The sequence below is a fragment of the Geotrypetes seraphini genome, chromosome 1 (genome assembly GCF_902459505.1).
Source record: "Geotrypetes seraphini chromosome 1, aGeoSer1.1, whole genome shotgun sequence".
Lineage (NCBI taxonomy): Eukaryota > Metazoa > Chordata > Amphibia > Gymnophiona > Dermophiidae > Geotrypetes > Geotrypetes seraphini.
In genome coordinates, this window is record NC_047084.1 from 384,232,959 (window position 1) to 384,258,454 (window position 25,496).

Below are 25,496 nucleotides of genomic sequence, written 5' to 3' on the forward strand. Positions count from 1 at the left end.
GGTGTTTTTGTTTCTGATCCATAGGAGTTCGGTTTTGGAGGCGTTAAGTTGAAGCTTGTTGTTTGACATCCAAGTTTTCATGTCAGTGAGGCAGAGTTCGAGGTTAGCAATTTGGGATGGCCGGTTTTCGCCTAAGGGGAGGAGCAGCTGGATGTCATCTGCATCAGAGTGGATTTTGATTTTTCATGTTCAGACAATCGTTTAGTAGCTGCCTCGATGGAGTCATCAAACAATTCATTGCCTTAACAAGGGATGTTGGCCAGACGATCTTGACGATTAGGGTCCATGTTTATAAGTGCGCATCGCTACTGAAAAGGCAGCGACCCTCGAGGAAAGCTCAAATGCATCATAAGAAGATTGAAGGAGATGCATGCGGAGTTGAGTCAGAGTGGTGACCGTCTGTTGAAACCCTGGAAAGATGATGTTGAGGAATATATTTGAAATATTCAGGCAATGTGTCAACCAAATGCTTGAAATAAGAAATGAAAACAAAATTGTAATTCAAAACTCTAGTTGCCATGAGAGAATTTTGATACAAACGGCGACCAAATTTGTTTATGGTCCTGCCCTCTCTTCCAGGAGGGATAGTGGCATAAACTTTGGAAGGATTGGTCTTTTTCAGAGAAGACTCCTCAAGAAGGGACAGATGGGATAACTGAGATTTCTCGAAGTCCTTGCAGTGGACCATCCTGTAACAAGACTCCAGTTTTCCTGGGATAGCAGGAATGGAATAAGGTGTCGCAAGATTTCTCCAGAAGATTTGAGAAAGAAGTCTATTAATTGGTAATTTGAGAGTCTCCGCAGGAGGACGAGACATACCCATTTCTTCTAAATACTCCTGAGAGTATTTGGAATCAGAGTCCAAAGTAATATTGAGTTCCTTACTCATTTGACGTAGGAAAGAAGAAAAAAATATCTGCTCCAAGAAAGGTTGATCTCGAGGTGCCTCGCAAGGCAGAGAACGATGGTGAAGCTTCTCTGGAGTACTGATACCTGAGACCTGAATATGCAGGTATAGACGATTCACTGAGAGAATGGATAGAATCCCTCACAGGAGAAGAAGCAGCAGTATCTGGAGGTGGTGTCCTCAACTTCAGAGTTGGAGGCCTCGAAGAGTCTCGAGAAGAAATGAATGCCTCGACTGATGTGGAGAACTGTACCTCAAACAAGGTAGGTCTCGCTGAGAAAAAAGTTGAGGGGTCTTTGCCCTATGCCTCGAGAAGGGCGATGCCTTATACGAGGGAGGGCTGGAGATCGAGACACCAAAAGGGATTGAACACCTGGTGTCGAGGTATCTCGAGGAACTGACAAGGACTCAACTCTTTGAGTAGTGTGCTTATGCTCCAGACGAGACACTCGCAAAGACTAGACTCCTTGCATAGAGTGTGTAGAATCCTCTCGAGGCACTCCCAAGGACTCAACTCCTTGTATAGAGTGATGAGGATCAGCTCAAGGCACAGCCGAGGACTCAACTCCTTGTGATACTGCTAAGTGCTCAGGCTGGACTGCAGGAAGCAGAGTCGAGGTAAGAGCATGTTTGGCAAGCATATTACCAAACTGACGATCCAAGATGGTCTGGATCATAGCCTCCAAATGTGACACCGAGACTTGAGGATCTGGTATATTTGGTGTGGCTATAGTCTCCGAAGAAGAGGAGGAAGAATGATTCTTCGCCTTGGAGATATGCTTCTTAAGTAGCTTGATAACTACTGCTGGTACCTGACCTGAGGGAGGCAGCAAGGCAAGCGTCTTGTGAGGAGAAGACTTAGCAGATTTACTCGAGGACGAGGACCCGCCAAACGAGGATAGCTTGATTAAACTTGAAGCTAAGGTCGAGGCAGAAGGCGGAACCCCTGTAAGCTTGACCAGATTCGAGATCGGGGCAAGTGGATCCATACCTCCAAATAGTTTTTCTACCTGAACTCGACGACGTTTGCAGGCACGAGGTTGAAGGGTAGCGCAGCAGGCACACGACTCCAGACAATGGTCAGGTCCAAAACACTGAATACACTACCGATGTGGGTCAGTGAGGGAGATCGCGCGCTGGCGACGGCTACACTTCTTGAAGCCTGTGACTGTCCGGGACTTAAACGAGAAAAAGCCGCAGCTAAGTTGAAACTCGCCGACTGAGGCCGCAAGGTAGGCGCCGTGTGACCAAAAGAAAAATGAAGTTTAAAAAAAAAAACCCCCCCCACAAGAAATACACAGTGACCCTGAAAAGAAATAAACACATGCCACGGTGAGAGAAGGCACGAAGTTAGAACTGAGACTAGTGCAGAGCATCAAAATAGGACTTCTTGGCTCCGTGGAAAACTGAGAACTGAGGAGAGGTGCGCCCTGCACTGGGTGGGAAGGCACTCGCGTCACCCACAAGTGAGAATATGCTGCCTGTTTGCCTTGGGATAACCTATGTTATCATTGAGCTTTTATTCTGTATAGCCAAGCTCAAAGGCATGTAATCAATCTCCCTCTGCGATCAGCTGTTTTGATCATACCTCAATAGAAACACAAAAATGAATCCCAATTCAGGTTCTTAGTATCTGAGGTCATTTTGCATTATTACAGTCACTATTGCAGGTTTGACATATGCATGTATCTTTTCCATACTATCCAAAGCAAAGCACTCTCATTTGGGTATTTTCATAACTTGAGAAGTCTATTATCCAATTCTTCACTCACTGAAACACTGAATCAGTTTTGTGCCTTGCTTAATGAATGGCTTCACTTTAACCAGTTAAAAACAGCTTTTTACTTTTACTAGAGCATTCTTCAAAGTAATGCACTCTGAATCCTTTAAACATTCACAGTCCTTGCGTCTCTAAAAGCATTTCATAAGTAACACAGCTTTTATACTAATAGGTTACTGCTTTGGCTAAAACTTCTAGTCCTTTAAGCATTGTCAATTTCGATCATATTTTCAAAAGGTGAGCCAATTGAGTAGCCTTCACTAAGTTCCATGGGTTCCTCCTCATTTGCTGCCAACATATTCTCTGAGTCAACTGGCAAACATTTGTCTTGCAGGCTGAACTTAGGGTATTCTACCTTATGCTGCAAATTCTGGGCAGAATTTCCTCTCCCAATCAAACATGGTATAGCTTCAGGCTCTAAGCTTTGCTGCTGCCAATTGCTGCTGTGCTGTGCCTCCCCCTCTGGCTGGGGAATTAAAGCTAATCACAGGTGAGAGCTTTTTCTTAATTGGCTGAGAGATCTTGAGTCTTGTGTGCTGATTTAAACTTAATTGAATGTGGCACTGTGTAACCTGCTGGTCAGTACAGGCAGTCCCCGGGTTAAAAACGAGTTATGTTTTTAAAGCTGTTCTTAAGTTGAATTTGTACTTAACTCAGAATTTGTAGATTTTAAAATTCTTGCTGCTTACCTCTGCTCCCAACTGATAAAAGGGCCAACTGTCCCCACCAGTACTTCCTCTAAGGTACAGCATGTATAACCAACCACACACTGTTCTAAATGTGGCCATGGCATCATTTCTGAATCTGCTACAGGAGAGATGCATATTTAAAATTTAATCATGGGAGGTCACGTGACGCTATGAGCCTGTGAGGACGTGTCTCACATCGGCTCCGGGCCCCAATCCGCATTAATTAGCCTCAGCGACTTAAAATTCATCCTGGCCGGGTCCCCCGCAAACGCCCAGCATCGGGCTTCGATGGAGCAATATTTGACCCGATCGCAAGAGACGACGCGATCGAAACCGGTCAAAGCAGGAAAACAAAAAATTAATCCGGGCGCGAACAAAATGGCGGCCGCATCGGGGACGGCGGTATCGGAGTTTACAGATACCGCGCTGACTGAAATCAAGGCGGCGGTGACCCAAGCGCTGGGACCGCAATTGGAGGCTCTGACTGCAAAACTGACCCGGCTGGAGCAACTTATAACTGACACCACGGCTCGCACAAATGAACTGGAACATCGGGTGTCTGCATCAGAGGATACTATCACCTCTCATGAAATGGATTTAGCCTCTTTGCAAGAAACTGTGCATAGACAGGCTGAAAAAATTGATGACCTGGAAAATAGGTCCAGACGCAGTAACTTGCGGTTTCTGGGAATTCCAGAACTGATTCCTGATGCGAACCTACCTGCGGAATTGGAGAGCTGGCTTGAATTGGAATTCCCGGAAGCTCTGGAATCTGGCACTCTCTGCCTGGAAAGGGCCCATCGTTTGGGTAGGAGGCCGGCTCAGGAAGACAGACCGAGAGTAGTGATAGCAAAATTCCTGAACTACAGGCACAAAGCAGCAGTTTTACACCAATACCGGGTAAAAAAAGATGCCTTAAAGATGCGAGGATCAACTATTCGCATTAGCCAAGATTACTCGACGACCCTAACTGAAAAAAGGAAAGGATTTTATCCACTTTGTAAACGCCTGGAAGACCTCAAACAGCGTTTTCTATTTCTGTATCCGGCTACCCTGAAAATCCTGCATGCAAGTACATGGCATTCATTTACAGAGGCTCCTGACGCAGCTGACTTCATCAACACCCGACTGGAATCACAGGGGGACCCTCCTTGAGGAGCATACCATGTAACTGTATTGGGTTTGGCTGGGATGAACTTTCATGAGTATAGATTTGAATATGTTGTTATGTTGAGGCTTTCTCTTTTTTGAGACTGTATTTCAGTTGTTTGAAGGATTGGGGCTCCGTAGGTGTCTCCTCGGACCTCTTGCATATACCTCCGGGGTATGCTAGCTGGGAATGTTGGGGATCTGGGGGGAGGGGTTGGATTGGATGGGGGGGGATGGGAACAGCCTTGGAGGGACGAAAATGTTTCAGTTTTGGGTTTTTCATGGGTCAGTTTAAATATTTTTCTGCTATGTTTACAACTGCTTTTACTGCAATATGATTGGGTTTTTATGCTAATCGTCTGGGGGAGGCTGGGCGCCCAGGCGTGGGTTTGGAGTTATACTGTCACCATACAGCTTATAGGGGGTACACATGGGGGATAACACACTTCGAATTATTTCCTGGAATGTAGCCGGTATAACATCTCCTGTAAAGAGGTCTAAAATCCTGCAACAACTGAAACGCCACAAGGCGGATTTGGCCTGTTTGCAGGAGACTAAATTGACTGCTGAGGAGCATGAAAAATTGAAGCGGGGATGGGTAGGATCTGTTTTCCATGCCTCCTCTACAGGCAAAAGAGCTGGTGTTTGCTTGCTGATTCGAAAGGGTTTAAAATGTGTAGTCACTTCCTGCCATAAAGACTCTCTGGGTAGATCATTGCTGTTACACATAACTTTGCAAGGGGCGGACTTCCGATTATTGATAACATATGGGCCAAACACTTACTCATCCACATACTTTAATTCGTTGATTACTTTAGGACTTAGGGACACTTCTGTTCCTCTTCTGGTGGTTGGGGATTTCAATCAAGTTCTGGATGCCTCCCTTGATCGCACCGGAGTGTCTAGGTCTCCAACTGCAACCGACACTAGGGGGCTGCCTTTTTTGTGTAAATCCCTGGGCATGGTAGATCCTTGGCGGCTACTTCACCCGTTCGAACGAGACTACACACACCAATCACGAGCACATGGAACCTTTTCCCGATTAGACTATATACTAATAACTGAATCCTTGTTCTCTCGAGTAACAGAGGCGACGATAGGACCATTAGCCTTATCCGATCATTGTCCTATTTGGTTGGATATATCCTGGACCGCCCCCCCCATGGGGAGCTTCCGGTGGAGATTTCCCTCTTATCTGGCTGAAGACCTTTCTTTCCAAACATATTTACGAACTAACTGGGAAGAGTTTTTAACAACCAATGGGCAACATGTACAAACCCCAGATTTATTTTGGGACACGGCCAAGGCAGTACTTAGAGGGGTGATAATTTCTTATGTATCAGCTCGCCGCAAGAGAATCGCCCAGGGTATTATTAGGCTGGAAAAGCGATACACTCAATTGAAAGCCAGATATCTTCACAATCCGTCTCGTCTGCTCGGTGAGGACATGCACTCAGCACAAGTAGCTTTGAATGCATTGCTACATGAAAGAGTCAAGCGTTCCCTGTTGTACAGAAAATATAGGTTTTACCGTTATGGTAATAGAACTGGCAGGTTGTTAGCCACGCTAACTAAGCACTGGCAAGATGACCGCTATATTCCCCGGGTGAAATCTGGGGCACACTCTTACCATACTACACCACCTGATATAGCTGAAGCGTTTTATCAACACTTTTCTAACTTCTATGCTAGCCCTACAACATCTATGGGCCCCGATGTCCTAGATTATTTGGAAGACGCGGGTATGCCTAGATTCACTGACCTGCAGAGATCAACCTTAAATAGACCCATCCAGGGCTCAGAGATACAAAAAGCAATCAAACAGTTAAAATCGTATACTGCCCCGGGACCAGATGGGTTTTCCACTGAATTTTACAAAATGATGTCTCTGCAGGTGTGTGAACCTCTCCTGGGCTATTATGTGGTGGCATTGGAGAAGGGCTGCTTTCCTTCACATGCCAATACGGCCACCATAACTTTAATACCTAAACCGGGCAAACCTAAGGACGAAGTTGACTCTTATCGTCCGATATCCCTCCTGAATGTCGACATAAAAATATTGGCTCGCCTGTTGGCAAATCGACTAACTCCACTCTTACCGCTAGTGATATCCCAGGCCCAGGCAGGGTTCGTCCAGGGCCGCCATTCGGTAGTGAATGTTAGAAGGGTGTTGCTGGCAATGTCCAGAGCCCAACAAGCGTCGAATCCGGGCATATTGGTCAGTCTAGACGCTGCAAAGGCCTTTGACCAAGTTGATTGGACATACTTATTTAAGGTTCTGGAATACATGGGAGTGGGGGGTTGGTTTGGGTCTTCCTTGCGGGCGTTATACTCGTCCCCAAAAGCTTCCCTTCTGGTAAATGGATTCTTGACACAACCGTTCAACATAGGTAGGGGCACTCGTCAGGGATGTCCATTATCCCCGCTGTTATTCCTTCTTTATCTAGACCCTCTAATACGAACCATTTTGAAGGATGATGTTCTGGTCGGGCTGAGGGAGGGCTCCGCTCAGATACGAGTGCTGGCATTTGCAGATGACATCTTACTTACTCTAGCTCAACCACATAGTTCCCTGAACCGTGCTTTGGAAATCTTGGATGAATTCCACATATATTCTGGCCTGACGTTGAACAAACAGAAATCTCTAGTGCTTCCTTTACAACCCTCGCTGTGCGATTCGTGGCCCGGCCCTTTTCCTCTAGTTTGGGCCCCATCATCTATCCGATACTTGGGTATCCACATACCGAGGGATCTGACAACGCTCTATTCACTTAATGTTACACCACTGCTTACCCAAACTACAAAAAGGTTGCAGGCCTGGAGATCCTATCCACTGACACTAATGGGCAGGATTGCTTTATACAACATGATGATGATTCCACAGTGGCTTTATGTTCTACAAACTTTACCTATTTTTTTATTGCACAAACATATCCGGCTTCATCATCGTGCATTATCTCGATTTTTATGGGGAGGCAAGAGATCCCGAATTCCCATACCCATTTAACTTTACCTATCTCTCAAGGGGGTCTGGGTCTATTACACCTGGGGAGGTTTAATGAGGCTTGTTTGTTGCGGCACTTAAATGACTGGTTCTGTGAAACATCCCACTTCTCAGCTACAAGGGTGGAATGTTTGGCACATGTCCCATATCACTTCAGTTATATGTTACATGTTAAGTGCCTTCCTAAACGGGACACCAATTATGGTGATATGTTTCTCCTCCCCCTACGTAGGCTTTGGAGGATTCTCTGCCGGCGATTAGCCGTTAGATCCGATATGACACCATATCTCCCGGTGGCTGGTAATGGAGATTTTCTCCCGGGTATGGATTTGGGCGCCCAGGCCTGGTGGAATGGGAGGGGTCTATTTTATTTATTTCATGTACTGCAATCTAACGGACAATTACAATCTTTTCAAATGTTATGTGATTCTTCTGTAATAACACCGGCGGACTGGTTCCAATACCGACAGCTACATCATTATGTCAGTTCTTTGTCAGGCACGGCCTTGTCAGGTACTATCCGAAACCAATTGTCAGAAGCCTTTTGCCTCACGGCTCAGGAACCCATCCCACTACGCTTCCACCACAGATTTCTACAAGAATTGGCTGGAGAATTGGACTATGCTTTGTTGGCCTCCAGATGGACACAGGATTTGCAGATTACTATTTCGGTGGACATACTAAAAAGCACAGTTACTTACCATAACAGGTGTTATCCAGGGACAGCAGGCATATATTCTCACATGTGGGTGACGTCATCCACGGAGCCCCAGCGCGGACAGCTTTTCAAGCAAACTTGCTAGAAGTTTCAAGTTTGCACACTGCACCACGCATGTGCTAGCCTTCTTGCCCACTAGAGGGCGCATCCCCACCTCGTGGTCCTCAGTTCCATATCATAGCAAAGAAGCCATCCCCGGGGAGGTGGGCGGGTTGTGAGAATATATGCCTGCTGTCCCTGGATAACACCTGTTACGGTAAGTAACTGTGCTTTATCCCAGGACAAGCAGGCATGATATTCTCACATGTGGGTGACCTCCAAGCCAACCAAAAAAGGGCAGGTGGGAGGATGGCAAATTATGAAAACAGATTACGTAACACCGACTGGCCAAACCGGCCGTCGCTTCTGGACAAAGTGTCCAGACAGTAGTGGGAGGTGAACGTATGAACCGAAGACCAAGTGGCAGCTTTACAAATGTCCTCCATAGGCGTAGATCGGAGGAAAGCCACAGAAGCTGCCATCGCCCGGACTTTATGACCCGTAACACGACCCGCAAGCGGGAGACCAGCCTGAGCGTAGCAAAAAGAAATACAAGCAGCTAACCAGTTGGACAAGGTGCGCTTTGAAACCGGATGTCCCAAACGATTAGGATCAAAGGACAAAAATAATTGAGGAACCTTCCGATAAGACTTGGAGCGTTGGAGATAAAAGGCCAACGCCCCTCTTACAGTCAAGGGTATGAAGCGCCGCCTCACCAGGATGAGAATGGGGCTTCGGAAAAAACACCGGAAGGACAATAGACTGATTGAGGTGGAAATCAGACACAACCTTAGGTAAAAATTTGGGATGGGTGCGAAGAACCACCTTATCATGATGAAACACCGTGAAAGGAGGATCCGCCACCAAGGACTGTAGTTCACTGATTCGACGAGCAGACGTGAGTGCAATCAAAAAGACTACTTTCCAAGTAAGAAACTTAAGATGCGACTTGTCGATGGGCTCAAAGGGAGGCTTCATAAGCTGAGCCAAGACCACATTAAGATCCCACACCACCGGAGGAGGTTTCAGAGGAGGATGGATATTCACTAGCCCCTTCATGAAACGCGTCACCAGAGGATGAAGAGAGAGAGAACGACCCTCAAGATGCCGATGGAATGCTGCAATGGCACTGAGATGTACCCGAATGGAAGTCGTTTTCAGGCCAGACTCAGACAAATGCAAAAGATATTCCAGAACCGAAGCCACAGGCACCGAATCTGGTTCCAGACTATTCAAAGAACACCAGGATGTAAACCTGGTCCATTTCTGAGTATAGCAAAGCCGAGTCGAGATCTTACGCGAGGCCTCTAAAACGTCCCTCACGGCCCGAGACACCGGAATCGAAGTCAGGGGGAGAGAAACCAAGCAGTCAGATGTAAGGACTGAAGATTGGGATGCAACAGCGAACCCCGACTCTGAGACAGCAGAGAGGGAAACACCGGCAGAAGCAGAGGTTCCCTGGTACTGAGTTGAAGAAGTAGGGAGAACCAGGGCTGCCTGGCCCAACGAGGCGCAATGAGGATCATGGAGGCTCCGGTCGATCTGAGATGAACCAGCGTTCTCAAAATCAGAGGAAACGGCGGAAACGCATAAAGGAACCTCCCCTCCCATTCGAGGAGGAAGGCATCCGCCTCGAGACGATCCGGAGAGTAAATCCGAGAGCAATAGAGGGGCAGCTTGCGAGTCTCCGGAGAGGCAAACAGATCCACCTGAGGAGTTCCCCAGCGGTCGAAAACCTCGCGAAGTACTCGGGAGTTCAGAGACCATTCGTGCGGCTGGAGAAGACGACTGAGTTTGTCTGCCAGCTGGTTCTGCTCTCCCTGAATGTACACCGCCCGCAGGAATATGTTCTGGGAGATCGCCCAGTCCCAAAGGCGGAGAGCCTCTTGACACAGAGGCCAAGAGCCCGTACCCCCCTGTTTGTTGACATAGTACATCGCTACCTGGTTGTCCGTCCGCACGAGCACCACCTGGTCGTGCAGTAGGTGGACAAAAGCACGCGCAGCTAGAAAAATGGCGCGAAGCTCCAGCACATTGATGTGGCACCGACGGTCCTCGACAGACCACAGACCCTGCGTCCTCAGACCGTCCAGGTGCGCTCCCCACGCGTACTCGGAGGAGTCCGTCGTCAAGACCTTGGTGTGAGGAGGAACGAGAAACAGCAAACCCCCTGACAAATTGGAAGAGACGGTCCACCAACGGAGCGATCGACGTAAACAAGGAGTCACTGATATCCGGGAAGACACCGGATCGCGATCCTGTCGCCACTGCGACGCCAGAGTCCATTGCGCGATTCTCAAGTGCAAGCGAGCGAACGGCGTGACGTGAACCGTCGACGCCATGTGACCCAGCAAAACCATCATGCGCTGGGCCGACACCTGCGATTGCCCTTGACAATGGCGACTCCACCGAAGCAGAGTCTCCCGTCGAGGCGGGGGGAGAAAAGCGCGGAGGCGAACCGTGTCCAGCACGGCTCCAATGAACTGGAGAGACTGCGCCGGACGCAACTGAGACTTGGGGAAGTTCACTTCGAACCCCAGGTCCTGCAAAAGACTGATAGTCTGTCGGGTCGCTAAGATAACCCCCTCCCTGGACGGGGCCTTGATCAGCCAATCGTCCAGATAGGGAAAGACCTGCAGACCCCGCGAGCGCAGGGCCGCCGCCACCACCACCATACACTTGGTGAATACCCGAGGGGAAGATGACAGCCCGAAGGGAAGAACCCGATACTGCAGGTGCAAATCCCCGACCTGAAAACGCAAGAACCTGCGGCAAGCGGGATGCACCGGAACATGGGTGTAAGCTTCCTTCAAGTCCAGGGAGCACATCCAATCTCCCTCCTCCAAAAGCGGATAGAGAACCGGGAGCGATAACATGCGGAACTTTTCCCGGACCAGGAACTTGTTGAGCTTCCGGAGGTCCAAAATGGGGCGCAAGTCCCCGGTCTTTTTTGGGACCAAAAAGTAACGGGAGTAAAACCCCTGGCCCCTCTGATCGCGAGGTACCACCTCGACCGCCCTGAGACTCAACAAGGCCCTGGCTTCGTCCAGGAGAAGGGCCAGCTGGTTCCGATTGGGAGGGCAAGCCCCGGGGGGCAAGTCCGGAGGCGGACAGGAGAAGTTTAGCGAATAGCCGTCTGAGATTATCCGGAGCACCCATGCGTCCGACATGATCGCCGACCAGGCCCCGGCAAAGGCCGTCAGCCGACCCCCGATGGGGAGGGGGTGGCGCGATATTGCGGTGAGGGCCCGCCCCCAACCGCCTATCCCGTCAAAAGGACGGCGCGGCCTTGGCGGCCCCCTGCGCGGCAGGTTTAGAGGGGCCACCCCTACTCTGCTGGGGCTGCCTTCGAGGGGGCGGTCTGGAGAAGGCCGGTGTGGACTTCTGAGGGTACCTCCTCGGGGGCTGCCGGAAGGGACGCTGGGCAGGAGCCTTAGGCTTCGGCCGTACCAGAGAGGCCAAGGAGCGTTCCTGTTTGGACAGTCGCTCCGTCGCCGCATCCAGAGAGTCGTCAAATAATTCCACCCCAACGCAAGGCAAGTTTGCCAGGCGTTCCTGCAAATTTGACTCCATCTCGAGGGTACGAAGCCACGCCAGCCGGCGCATGGCCACTGCACAGGCGGACACCCTCGAGGCGAGTTCAAACGCATCATAAACTGCGTGGAATAAATATAGGCGCAGCTGGGTCAGATTCGAACTAAAGGTGGCGAACCGGTCCCTATGCGACTCAGGCATCACCTCACGAAAAGAGGGGAGGTCCTTCACCATCGTACGGAGGAAGGAAGAGTACGAAAATGCATAGTTCAGGACCCTTGCAGCCATCAGAGAGTTCGCATAGAGACGACGTCCAAATTTGTCAAGGGTCCGGCCCTCCCTACTCGGCGGGACCGTCGCCGAGACCCTGGAGGGCTGCGATTTCTTGACCGCCGATTCCACTAGGAGCGAAGTATGGGAAAGTTGGCCCTTCTCAAACCCCTTGATGGGGAGGGTGCGATACTTAGACTCCATTTTTGAGGGGACCACAGCGACCGTCAATGGAGCCTCAAGATTCCGCAGGAAGGTCTGACAGAGGACCTTGTTAATCGGAAGACGCGGGGACTCCCTAGGGGGGGCAGGAAGATCCTGCTCCTCCAAGAACTCCTTGGTGTAAGTGGACCCTTCAGACAAGTCAACACCCAAAGCCGCCGCCATATCCTGCACAAACCTCGTGAAGGATGAGGGTTTAGCAGGAGGAGAGGGAGACCGCGACTTCCCGGCGGAGCCGAAGGGAGAGGCCTCGTGGGAGTATCTGGGCTCCCTACCCGACCCCGACCCCAACGAGGCACATTCCTGCGACCTCGACGGAGTCGGAGACCGGGTGCGTCTGAATGAACCCCTCGGGGATCCCCCCGGGGTCCGAGGCACCGAAGCCCGACCCTTCGGCCCCGGCGAGGAAGCCCGAGAGCTCTCCCTGGCCGGAGACCGGAACAAAATGGGGTTATCGACACGCAGGTCCCTGCAAGGCATCGGCCCCGGCCGGCGACGAGCGACCACGCCGCCGAGGCGAGGTCCGAGACCGCTTGGCCTTCCTCGGCTTGCGCCTCGCCCGAGACCTGCCCGAGGGCGATGAACCTCGCGAGGACCCCGAGGACGAAGACGAGATTCTTCGCACTCGGCGCCCCTTGTCCTTTGGGCGCACGCTACGCTCCGGCGGATCCCGCGAAGCCGGGTCCGAGGGTGCCGCCGAGGTCGAGGCCGTGGGCGCCTCGGGAGCCGAAGCCCCGGTACCCGAGGCCGAGGTCGCCAACTGCGGGGCCACCGAGGCCGAAGCCGCCGGGGCCGAAGCCGCCGAGGCCGAAGCCTGCTGCAGCTGGTCAATGGCCCCGGTGAGCTCCGAGGCGATCAACAGAGGGCGACCTCGGTCTCGAGTATTCCCTCGGGGCAGCGGACGCGGGCAACTTGGGCTTAACAGAGGCGGACCCACCCGCCGACGAGCCCGAGGATGGCTTTTTGGTCGATCCTGGAGCTGAGGAGGGAAGCGGAGACTTACCCGAGGCCTTGGAAGAGGCCAGCTGCTTCGAAGGCATCGAGGCCCGAGGCGAAGACAACGGTCCCGAAGCTGAGGTCGAGGCCAATGTCGAGGCCGAGGTCAAGGCCGGGGCCGAGGCCGAACTCAAGGCCTTCCCCGGAGGGGACTCGACAGAGAAAAGTTCTGCCATGCGGGCTTTGCGGCGTTTAAGTGCCCGCTTCTGGAAAGTGGCACACTTCTCGCAGGACGCCGTCGGATGTTGGGGCCCCAAACACCGCAAACAGCACCCGTGCGGGTCAGTAATTGAAAGAAGTCGTTCACAGCGCCCGCACTTTTTAAAGCCCGTTACGGGCCGGGACATGGGCCCAAAAGAGAGCCGGGAACAAGCGAGGTTCCTCGGCCACGGCTACCGGGAGCCCCCGGTAGCAACGGAACGAAAAGGGTTTTTTTTTTTTTTTTTTTTTTGAAAAAGAAAGAAACTAAAGAAAGAAGAAGACAAAAAAACGCAGCGACCGTGCGAAAATCCCTACACAGCCGCGGCGACAGAAGGCACAATTAGCACAAATTCTCCACAGGGCTTCTGGCTCCGCGGATGAAAATGAACTGAGGACCACGAGGTGGGGATGCGCCCTCTAGTGGGCAAGAAGGCTAGCACATGCGTGGTGCAGTGTGCAAACTTGAAACTTCTAGCAAGTTTGCTTGAAAAGCTGTCCGCGCTGGGGCTCCGTAGATGACGTCACCCACATGTGAGAATATCATGCCTGCTTGTCCTGGGATAACGGAGTTTTTCAATGGGCATGAAATTACAGCTTTCAGTAGCAGAAAAAGAACGATACTACAAGTTCCTAGTCCGGGCATATTTTGCTCCTGTCCGGGCGTTTCGGGCACGTATCAGTCCTACTGATTGTTGCTTGAAGTGTATGGCCCCGAGAGCCTCTTTGGGTCATATGTTCTGGCACTGTCCGGGCATACAGGCCTACTGGAAACGTATCTGCCTACATGTACAATCCATCTGGAACTGCACTTGGATGCCTACTAATACATACCTATTCACGTTAAAACTTACCATGAAGCCCATCCGTCCTGGTGCAGCGGCGTTTGCTAGAAAGGCCATCTTTGTAGGACTTAAAACTATACTTCAATGCTGGTTGTCACCACATACGCCAACGGTTTCTCACTGGCGCATGCAAATGATCCAGTTGGCAGGTTATGAAAGATTATCCATTGCAGATATGAACTCTAAGGCTGGTATTTTGTACCTACGCTGTTGGATACCATTCTGTTCCACATTAACACCGGTTGTACGCAGTAGATTGTTGAATTGACCTAACTGTAAGAGAGGCTGTTCCCATGGGGGGTGGGAAGGTGGGGGGGGTATGAAGGGGGTTGGTAGGGGATGGGGGTTGGTGGGGGGACCTATTGGGTACAGTAGTGATGTTTAGGTAACTTGCTTGATGATCTGGCTGATCTTGTTTCTATTTATATATAAAACCTAATAAAATGTTTTAAACATAAAATTTAATCATCTCGGCAAGGTTGTACAGACTTAGCCTTGTTATTTCTACTACTAACACCGTGTGTATGTTCGGTGGTAGGCAAACATAGAAACATAGAAATAGACGGCAGATAAGGGCCACAGCCCATCCAGTCTGCCCACCCTAATGACCCTCCCCTACCTTTGCCTTGTGAATAGATCCCATGTGTCGATCCCATTTGTCCTTAAAATCAGGCACGCTGCTGGCCTCAATCACCTCCAGTGGAAGACTATTCCAGCGATCAACCACCCTTTCAGTGAAAGAACAATTATCCTTATGAGTTCTACATTATTATGTGGGTTTATATCAGATACAGCTTTCAAGCAAGAACTTGTAATATGGTTTAATCTGTTGACTTTCTTGTCTCACCATGACTCAGACACTTATTATGAACTCCCATTTTCTTAAGACCAACTTCTTGATAGGTACTTTTATGAACTTTTTGGATTAATATTTAGTATATATATTTGGAATAAAAGAATTTGGTGCTAATATGACCTTATGTCTTCTTTTTATGTTAGTTTTATACCTATTTATTGCAGTTTGATTCATACCTTATTTACCATGGTAGGTCTCCTCTGGTTATTTCTTTAATTTATATGCTGTCACTTCACTTGTATAGCCAGTTTTAACATATGAGTTCAGCATGTTTCACTTCCATTTCTTTGGTTACTTTACTTGATTTGATCACTAATATTCACATTTTTCCTTTCCTTTTTTCCACCACATCATGCTTAGCATGTCACTATTTTACAACAATAGCTTCATAGGATAAGCACCACTGTACAGTTCACAAGTAGGTTTTAATAGTATAGGGACATTGGACCTTATATATTCTGTAAAACACACACATGATCACTATGTCACATCATTTTCCCTTAGTACGGCACAAACACACTATCAATTTATCACCAAGCTACACCATTTTGATCCATTTATGTAGTAATTTTAAGCATCAATTGTATAATCTCAGGATTGACATTTATATCCATTAGGATCCCTGAGGAAGGTGTGTTATCCGAAACACAGACTGTGTCGGGTCCCTTGGTTGGTAATAAGGTTGTATAATTACTGCATTCTATTATTGGTATAATAAACATTGCCTGCATCCTGTACATATTAGTCTGCAGTTTGTGTTTTTGTTCTTTACAGGAGAGATGTAGGCATCTATGCCCCTGGAAACACTGCTTAGTGAAATCAAATGAAGCCACAACGTTCTTAATACGAGTCATACTTAAGTTGGGTGTCTAACTCAGGGACTGCCTGTAATCCCTAATTTCCTTTCTCCTGACTTTTTTCTACTGGACTAAAAGATAAATAGGAAACTGGCTGCTTATGTGCCTTTCCTAGGGTGCTTTCCAATGGTGCCACTTTTCGCTGCCTTTGTCTTGGCTGTGGGTTTATATTGGCTAGAAAAATGAGTTGGCTTGGCTGCAACACTACTAGAATCTGGCTGCTCTAAGTTCCCAGAGATCACAGGAACTTTCCTGTTCAGACACAAAAAGTTATTCCCTTCCCATTTTTCAAGTCAAAAAACTAAATCACCCAAGAAATGGAATTTAACATACCGGTTTGTGTCCCAAATGATCACATTGCCATCAAATCCTGATGTCACCAGTAGCCTTGTATTCGTATCATATTCGATATTCTTTACCCAGCTAGTGTGACCATGTAATGTGCACACTTTTGTGTTCAGCTTTCTCAGATCCCAAAGTGCAATTGTAGTGTCATCAGAGCAAGTTGCAAACAGTCTATTGTCAAGAAACCTGAAAACAGTTCAAAGAAAATTTGACTATGCAATGGCTTAGAAAACTCACTCATTATAATTGGCATTTCAGTTGCCTACTCTCCAAATACAACTATATGTCTTATATAAAAACATAAGAATAGCTCTACTGGGTCAGACCAGTGGTCCATCTAGCCCAGTATCCTGTCTTCATGGTGGCCAATCCAGGTAACAAGTACCTGGCAAAAACCCAAATGATAGCTACATTCAATGCTACCGATCTAGTTAGATCAACTTCAACAGCTTCAGTTGTCAGACATTTTAATTCTGCTTTAGAGTGCTGTGAGTGGGTTTTGTGCTTGTTGATCCTGTTTGCCCTAAAGCAGCAGCGGATGTCACAGTGAAACGATGGCCATTATCAAGGATCTTTTTTTCAGATAAGCATAAACATTAATATTAAGCTGCAATTCGAGTGAGGATATACCAAAGTAATTCAGTCATGGAGGTTTTTATGTCTACGATAGATGGTATCAAGTAGAGTAACTATGAGCAGTTCACGTTGATGAATGCATCTGGAATTATTCCTGGTGCCATCTGAAATTTTTTCCTTCATATTTTATGGTCTTTGAACAGTGTGAGTGTATATATATAATAGAGAAATTTAAATGATTTATACTGGAGAGTACGTGTGATGGGAAGACTGCAAAGGCCTCATACACACACACCCCATTCCTGGTGAAATTCTGCACAAAATATTTCAAAATTCTTCAAAGTTTTTTTTCTCATTAACCTCCCCCCTCCCACAAAACCATAGCGCAGTTTTTAGCACCAGCCATGGCGGTAACAGCTCTGGCGCTCATAGAATTCCTATGAGCATTGGAGCTGTTACTACTGCGGTCAGAGCTAAGAATTGCACTACGGTTTTGTAATAGGGGGGGGGGTAAATGTTTATTATTAAAATTTTAAACGAACAAACAGTGAAGCTAACAATCAGCCATCTCCAAAAAAGTTCCATGATAATCTACACAGCAAGAAACAAGCATAATCTTTTTTTTTGTTGTTTGCACAACACACCTTATGGAAAAACAAAATGTGTATGTTAAAAATGAATATTAGGAAGTTGAGAGGGTCGCCTCAACTGTGGAAATGGTATAAAGAAATTTAGTCCCCTATATGGGATGGCTTGTCCCATAGAGCACATAGTTTGCTCTTGAATTCATGATGCTGGAGCCCTCAGGAGTAGGGACTTTTTGTTTTGGGGGGGTTTGGGGTGGAGGGTGTCGTGGTTATCTTTTTAGTTTTGGGTCACATTCCTTTAAGCTTCTGTGAAGAAACCACGTGGATAGCTTTACATTGTCTATTGATGTTGGTTGTTCTTTGTATACCTCTGTATTCCTTTTATGGTGTTTGCCACTGGAAAATTAATAAAAATTATATTTAAAAAATGATGGCAGCATTATCAGAAAGTCAACGATCACAGACCAATTATAGTCATGTGAAAAAATTAGGACACATCAATATCAAATCTTTTTTTTTATCTCTGGAAATGAAAATGATGCAATTGCAGGTAAACAACAAAATTTTTCCTTGATTTACTCATGAAACAAAAGATATCCACAAAAATTCTAACTGTATTCTAACTGAGGAATAAATTAGGACACCCTCACATATCATCCCACTTAAAGTGTCTCAAATCACACACAGGTGTATCACATCAGGTGCACATGATTATAACATCGTTACTCAGCATTCTGAAGGAGATTTGCTCTACTTAAACCTCAGACATTTAGTTTGGTGTGCTCATGACTGCTGCGGTGAGCGTGAACACCATGGTGAGGTCAAAAGAGCTGTCTGAGGCCTTCACAAAGAAGATTGAAGCAGCTTATAAAAGTCTGGTAAGAGATTTTAAAAGATCTTGAAAGAATATGACATTAGCCATTCCACAGTCTGGAAAATAGTGTACAAGTGGAGGACTTTCCAAACACCTGCCAACATGCCCTGGTCTGGACATCCAAGCAAGTTGACCCCCAGAGCAAATGGAAAAATTATGTTCTTATCTGTTAATTTTCTTTCCTTTAGACGCAGCAGATGAATCCAGAGACTAGTGGGATAGCACACTATCTACCAGCAGGTGGAGATAGAGAACTGATTTGCAGGTGTTCCTCTTGGATGGAATTTCTCCTGGCCAATTAATACCGCTCTTTACCAAGCATCAGGAACAAATCCACAGAATAAGTCAAAAACTGATTTCTCATATGTAAAAACAAATGAACCAATGTCAACAACAGAGACAACCTGCGAGGGACGCAACAGAAGAAATCAAGACTGGGTGAGGCTGTGAATTCTTCTAAAGGAAAGAAAATTAACAGGTAAGAACATAATTTTTCTTTCTTTAGCAACAGCAGCAGATGAATCCGGAGATTAGTGCAGACATGGGCAACTCTGGTCCTCAAGGGCCAAAATCCAATCGAGTTTTCAGGATTTCCCCAATGAATATGCATTGAAAGCAGTGCATGCAAATAGATCTCATGCATATTCATTGGGGAAATCCTGAAAATCCGATTGGATTTCGGCCCTTGAGGTCCGGAGTTGCTCAAGTCTGGACTAGTGGGATGTAGCAAAGCAATCCTAAAACAGGGTGAGAAGTGAAAGCTGCCTCCGTAATGATCAAAGCACCAAAAGACGCCTCCGCGGGCGCTGCCACATCCAACCGGTAATGCTTACAAAATGTGTTCGAGGACGACCAAGTGGCAGCTCTACAAATTTCTTCCAAAGAAAATCCCCTGGACTTGGCCCAAGAAGTAGCCACCATCCTAGTCGAGTGAGCATGGAGAGCTTCAGGCAATCACCTCCCTGCCAACAAGCAGAAGCAATAGCCTCCCAAACCCAACACAATAGCCTCCCAGACCTAACAAGCCACCGAGGCCTTGGAGGCCGCTAAACCCTTCCTGATCCCCGAAAACAGCACAAAGAGGTGATCTGAACACTGCAAATCATTAGTAACCTGAAGATAGTGCAATGAATTCTGCGAACATCAAGCAAATGCAAGGACTAACTACATCTGGCTACGAATCCAAAGAAGAATTTGGTACTTTACCTCTGTAACATGTGATAGCCGCAACTTAACTCGAAGGGAATTGTAGGCCAACCCTTTGGACACCCCATCTTGCAAGAATGATAGAATTTGGGAAAGGGAAGCCCGAAATGGTGAAACACCCATCTGACCACAGCAAGAATCTAAAACTCTCCAGACCCTGGCATAAGACGCGGACGTAGACCTCTTCTTTGCCTGAAGAAGAGTAACAATAACCTGCTCGGAAAGCAATGTTACTTACCGTAACAGTTGTTATCCAGGGACAGCAGGCAGCTATTCTCACTAATGGGTGACGTGATCCATTGGAGCCCCGATGCGGACGCTTCTTTGAAGAAAACTCGAAGTTTTGAGTCGCCTGCACCACGCATGCACGAGTGCCTTCCCGCCCGATGCACCGGGCGTGTCTCCTCAGTTCAGCTAGCTAGCAGAGAAGCCAACCCAGGGGAGGTGGGTGGGATGTGAGAATAGCTGCCTGCTGTCCCTGGATAACAACTGTTACGGTAAGTAACATTGCTTTATCCCAGGACAAGCAGGCAGGTATTCTCACTAATGGGTGACCTCCAAGCTAACCAGAATGGGATGGTGGGAGAATTGGCAACATAGGAGAATAAATTTTGTAGCACTGTTTGGCCAAACTGTCCATCCCGTCTGGAGAAGGTATCCAGACAGTGTGAGGTGAAGGTATGAACCGAGGACCAAGTGGCAGCTTTACAAATCTCTTCAATCGGAGTTGATCTGAGGAAGGCTACAGAAGCTGCCATCGCTCTGACCTTGTGGGCTGTGATTTTTCTGTCAAGGGGCAATCCAGCCTGGGCATAGCAGAATGAGATGCAAGCCACCATCCAGTTGGAGATGGTGCGCTTGGAAACGGGGCGTCCCAACTTGTTCGGATCGAAGGAGATGAAAAGTTGAGGAGCAGATCTGTGAGGTTTGGTGCGTTCTAGGTAGAAAGCCAAAGCACGCTTACAGTCCAGAGTATGAAGAGCAGATTCTCCAGAGTGAGAGTGTGGCTTCGGAAAGAACACTGGCAGGACGATGGATTGGTTGAGATGAAATTCTGATACAACTTTAGGAAGGAATTTTGGGTGTGTGCGGAGAACCACCTTGTCATGATGGAATACTGTAAAAGACGGGTCGGCAACCAAGGCTTGTAGCTCACTGACTCTTCGGGCAGAAGTGAGGCCAATGAAAAACACCACTTTCCACTTTTTGTTTTACTTGTGCTGTTTTAAACTGTTGTTTTTAAAAGTGTCCTAAGACTATTGGTTCCCCCATAAGTTGTTTTTAAATTGTACATCGCTTAGAATGTTTTATATAGGCGATTTATCAAATAAACTTGAACTTGAACTAGATACTTCAGGTGAGCCTTGTGAAGAGGTTCAAATGGAGGTTTCATAAGCTGAGAAAGAACCACATTGAGGTCCCAAACCACCGGAGGTGGTTTGAGGGGAGGATTGACATGGAAGAGTCCTTTCATGAATCTGGAAACCACCGGATGAGCAGAGAGGTTTCCCTTGAAGAGGCTGATGGAAAGCAGCAATTGCACTAAGATGGACTCGTATCGATGTAGACTTGAGACCAGAGTGGGAAAGGTGCAAAAGATAATCCAAGACTGAAGACAAGGAGGAGTGTTGTGGCTCATGATGATGAGAAAAACACCAAGCAGAAAATCTAGTCCACTTTTGGTGGTAGCATTGTCTAGTAGCGGGCTTCCTTGAAGCTTCCAGGACATCTCTCACAGGTTGAGAAAACTGGAGAGGGGTTACATTGAGAGGAACCAAGCTGTCAGGTGTAGAGACTGCAGGTTGGGGTGAAGCAGAGATCCTTGATGCTGTGTAAGCAGAGATGGAAAGACTGGTAGAAGGCATAGCTCCCTGCTGCTGAGTTGAAGTAGAAGGGAGTACCAAGGTTGTCTGGGCCACCGTGGAGCAATCAGGATCATAGTGGCCTGGTCTGAATTCAGCTTGACTAGAGTCTTTTGGATGAGAGGAAATGGAGGAAACGCATATAGAAAGCGATTTGTCCAGTCCAGGAGGAATGCATTTGCTTCGAGGTGTTGAGGAGTATAGATCCTGGAGCAGAAGTGAGGCAGTTTGAAGTTGTGGGGGGGCTGCAAAGAGGTCTATCTGAGTCATCCCCCACAGAGAGAAGATATGATGCAAGGGCGTGGAATTGAGGGTCCACTCGTGAGGTTGCAGAAGACGGCTCAGGCTGTCTGCTAAGGCACTGTCCGCCCCCTGAACGTAGACTGCTCTGAGGAAGGTGTTGTTGTGAATCGCCCAATCTCACACCTTCAGAGCTTCCTGGCAGAGGGAGGCCGATCCCGTGCCTCCCTGCTTGTTCATGTAGTACATGGCGACCTGGTTGTCTGTGCAAATGAGAACAACCTGGTCGCGAAGGAGATGTTGAAAGGTCTGGAAGCGTTGAAGATCGCCCTGAGTTCCAGGAGATTGATGTGGCACTGGCAGTCCGTGCTGGTCCAGTAACCCTGGGTGCGGAGGCCGTCCAGGTGGGCCCCCCAGGCATAAGTCGACGAGTCGGTCATGAGGACTTTCTGGTGGTAGGGGGTGTGGAATAACAAGCCTCTGGATAGATTGGAGGAGAGCATCCACCAGCGAAGAGACTGTTGTAGAGCAGGAGTGACCCGGATGAGGCGAGTCAAAAGGGTCAGACGCCAGAGTCCATTGGGACGCCAGGGTCCATTGGGGAATCCTGAGGTGAAGTCTGGCAAGCGGAATCACGTGAACTGTAGAGGCCACGTGGCCCAGAAGGACCATCATTTGTCTCGCTGAGATGGACGTGCGAGAGGATACTGAGTGGCAGAGATGAAGGAGAGCATCCCTGCGTGGGGGCGGGAGGAACGCTCTGAGTTGGGTAGTATCCAGAATCGCTCCAATGAAGGGAAGAGTCTGGTAAGGTTGCAGATGGGATTTGGGGAAGTAGATCTCGAATCCCAGATTCGGAGTGACCGGAAAACCGGAGTGACCGGAAACTGTAGTGGATCGCCCCACAACAGCCCCATCAGATCCGCATACCAGGACAGTGAGGCGAATCCGGAGCCACCAAGACCACTGATCTCGGAAAATAAGTAATCCGATGCAATACCCTGCCTATCATCGGCCAGGGAGAAAACACATACAGAAGTTTTTGTGGAGGCCATGGAAGAACTAACGGATCCACCCCTTCCGAATTCTGATCCCTGTGTCTGCTGAAGAACCAAGGAACTTTGGCATTGCGAGTCAAGGCCATGAGATCCATCTCCAGGAGACCCCATTTGCGCACAATGAGCTGAAATTCCTGCTGAAGTCCACCTGAACATTATCCTTCCCCGCAATGTGACCCGCCGACATAAGAGGAAGATAAGTTTCCGCCCAAAGAAGAAACACCTGCGCCTCTTGTGCCAGCTGCTTGCTCTTCATTCTCCCTGCCTGTTGATATACGCGGCTGCCTTGACGCTCTCTGAAAGAACCCTGGTTAGTCTGCCCTGAATCAGCGGTTGAAAGTACAACAGAGCCAATCGGATCGCCCTCAGCTCCAGAAGATTGATAGACCATTGAGCCTCCTCTGTGGTCCACGTTCCCTGAGCTGAGGACTGGAGGCACTGAACCCTCACCCTATCATACTGGCATCTGTAATGACAACCAGCCAGTTCAGGGTCAAAAGCAGCATGCCCTTTAAGAGGGGTTCTCCGTCCAGCCACGAATTCATGCTGAGAGGCTCGAGGACTCCACCGCAGCTGCCTCTCGTAATACTCTCGTAACCACCGGGAAAGAAGAGAACACTGTAGCGGCCTTATATGAAAGTGAGCCCAAGAGACCACCTCCAAAGTCGCCACCAGAGTCAGAGCACCTGAACAGAGTCCCAAACTCTTGACCGTGGAACCCTCAGCAGAAGGCAAACCTGAGACTAATGGTGACCCATGCCAAAGCCACAAGTGCCTTCTGGAAACCACTGAAAAATATCTGTTTAGCCGAAGCCCAAACAATATCGTATAAAGCATCCGCCAGATACGCCAGCCCTGTCTCCACATCCGGGAATTCAGGGGGTAGAGCCACCCCCAGACTCCACTAGCCTATCCATAATTTCCTGGACCCATTGAAGACAAGCCCATGTCACATAGAAACTGCACAGAGTGGCCTGAAGAGTCAGAGCAGCCACATCAAAGAATGATTTCAAGGACGACTACAGTTTCCTATTCTGAGGATCCTTAAACGCCACTCTCTCCTTAAGTGGGAAATTGGTACTCTTAGTTGATTGCCGCCACTAGTGCATCCACTTTCGATAGCTTAAGCTTGTCCACCTCGGCCTGAGACACTGGATATAACTGTCTCATCGCCTTGGCTACCCTCAGACCCGCCTCAGGCATAGTCCATTGCGCCGAAATCTGAAGGGATGCCATTCTAAAACAGGGCGATATCGACACACTGATTTCCTGAGGCCCTGTGAAAGAATGCAGACTCCTTCCCTCTCTCCCCCTTACCTGGCACAAATTAATTCTTATCTTAATTTAATTAGTCCTTAGTTGGAAAGGACATCAGACAGGCATTTCATACGTGCAGAGAATCAGGTTTTGTCTAACTGTTAATCAGGATATGCCTATGTGCAAAGTTGAGGGCGACACGATGTAAAGCACAGTTACTTACCGTAACAGGTGTTATCCAGGGACAGCAGGCAGATATTCTCACATGTGGATGTGGGTGACGTCATCCACGGAGCCCCAGCGCGGACAGCTTTTCAAGCAAACTTGATTGAAGTTTCAAGTTTGCACACTGCACCACGCATGTGTGTGCCTTCCTGATCCACTAGAGGGCGCATACCCTCCTCATGGTCCTCAGTTCAGATAGCTAGCAAAGAAGCCAACCTCGGGGAGGCGGGCGGGTTGTGAGAATATCTGCCTGCTGTCCCTGGATAACACCTGTTACGGTAAGTAACTGTGCTTTATCCCAGGACAAGCAGGCAGCATATTCTCACATGTGGGTGACCTCCAAGCTAACCAAAAAGGGACGGAGGGAAGTTGGCAATACAAGAAAACAGATTACGCAAAACCGACTGGCCAAACCGGCCGTCGCTCCTGGACAGAGTATCCAGGCAGTAGTGGGAGGTGAAAGTATGAACCGAAGACCAAGTGGCAGCCTTGCAAATCTCCTCGATAGGCGTCGACCTGAGGAAAGCTACAGAAGCCGCCATCGCTCGGACTTTATGTCCCGTGACTCGACATTGCAGCGCGAGACCAGCCTGAGCGTAGCAAAAGGAAAAACAAGCAGCCAACCAGTTGGACAAGGAGCACTTGGAAGCTGGGCGTCCCAACCAATTAGGGTCGAAGGACAAAAAGAATAGAGGAACCGTCCAAGGAGACTGAGTGCGTTGAAGACAAAAAGCCAATGCCCTCTTACAGTCAATTGTGTGAAGCGCCACCTCGCTAGGAGGCGAGTGGGGCTTCGGAAAAAAGACCGGAAGAACAATGGAAAGATCGAAAGGAAAGTCCGAAACCACCCTGGACAAGAACTGGGGTTGAGTACGCAGGACCACCGTGTCATGATGAAATACAGGAAAAGACGGGTCCGCAACCCGAGCTTGCAGCTCACTGACTCTGCGAGCAGACGTGAGAGCAACCAGGAATACCACCTGCCAGGTGAAGTAATTCAAAAGAGCTTCATCAATGGAATCAAATGGAGGTATCACCAATTGAGCCAGGAACACACAAAGATCCCAAACCACCGGAGGGGCTTTGAGCGGAGGATGTACAATGAAGAGATCCCTCATAAAACGGGAAACCGTCGGGTGGACGGAGAGCAGCGTCCCATTCAGCGGCCGATGAAAGGCAGCAAAAGCACATAGGTGGACTCG

At 48.5% G+C, this 25,496-nt stretch overlaps 1 protein-coding gene across 1 annotated transcript in view; it reads right to left on the reverse strand.

Annotated features, from left to right (window-relative positions):
* DCAF10 (DDB1 and CUL4 associated factor 10) overlaps positions 1-25,496 on the reverse strand; it is a 196,410-nt gene that overhangs the window by 144,324 nt on the left and 26,590 nt on the right. The window contains exon 3 of the mRNA XM_033916410.1: positions 16,398-16,595. Coding sequence (XP_033772301.1) covers positions 16,398-16,595 — 198 coding nt within the window. The remainder of the gene's footprint in view (positions 1-16,397; positions 16,596-25,496) is intronic.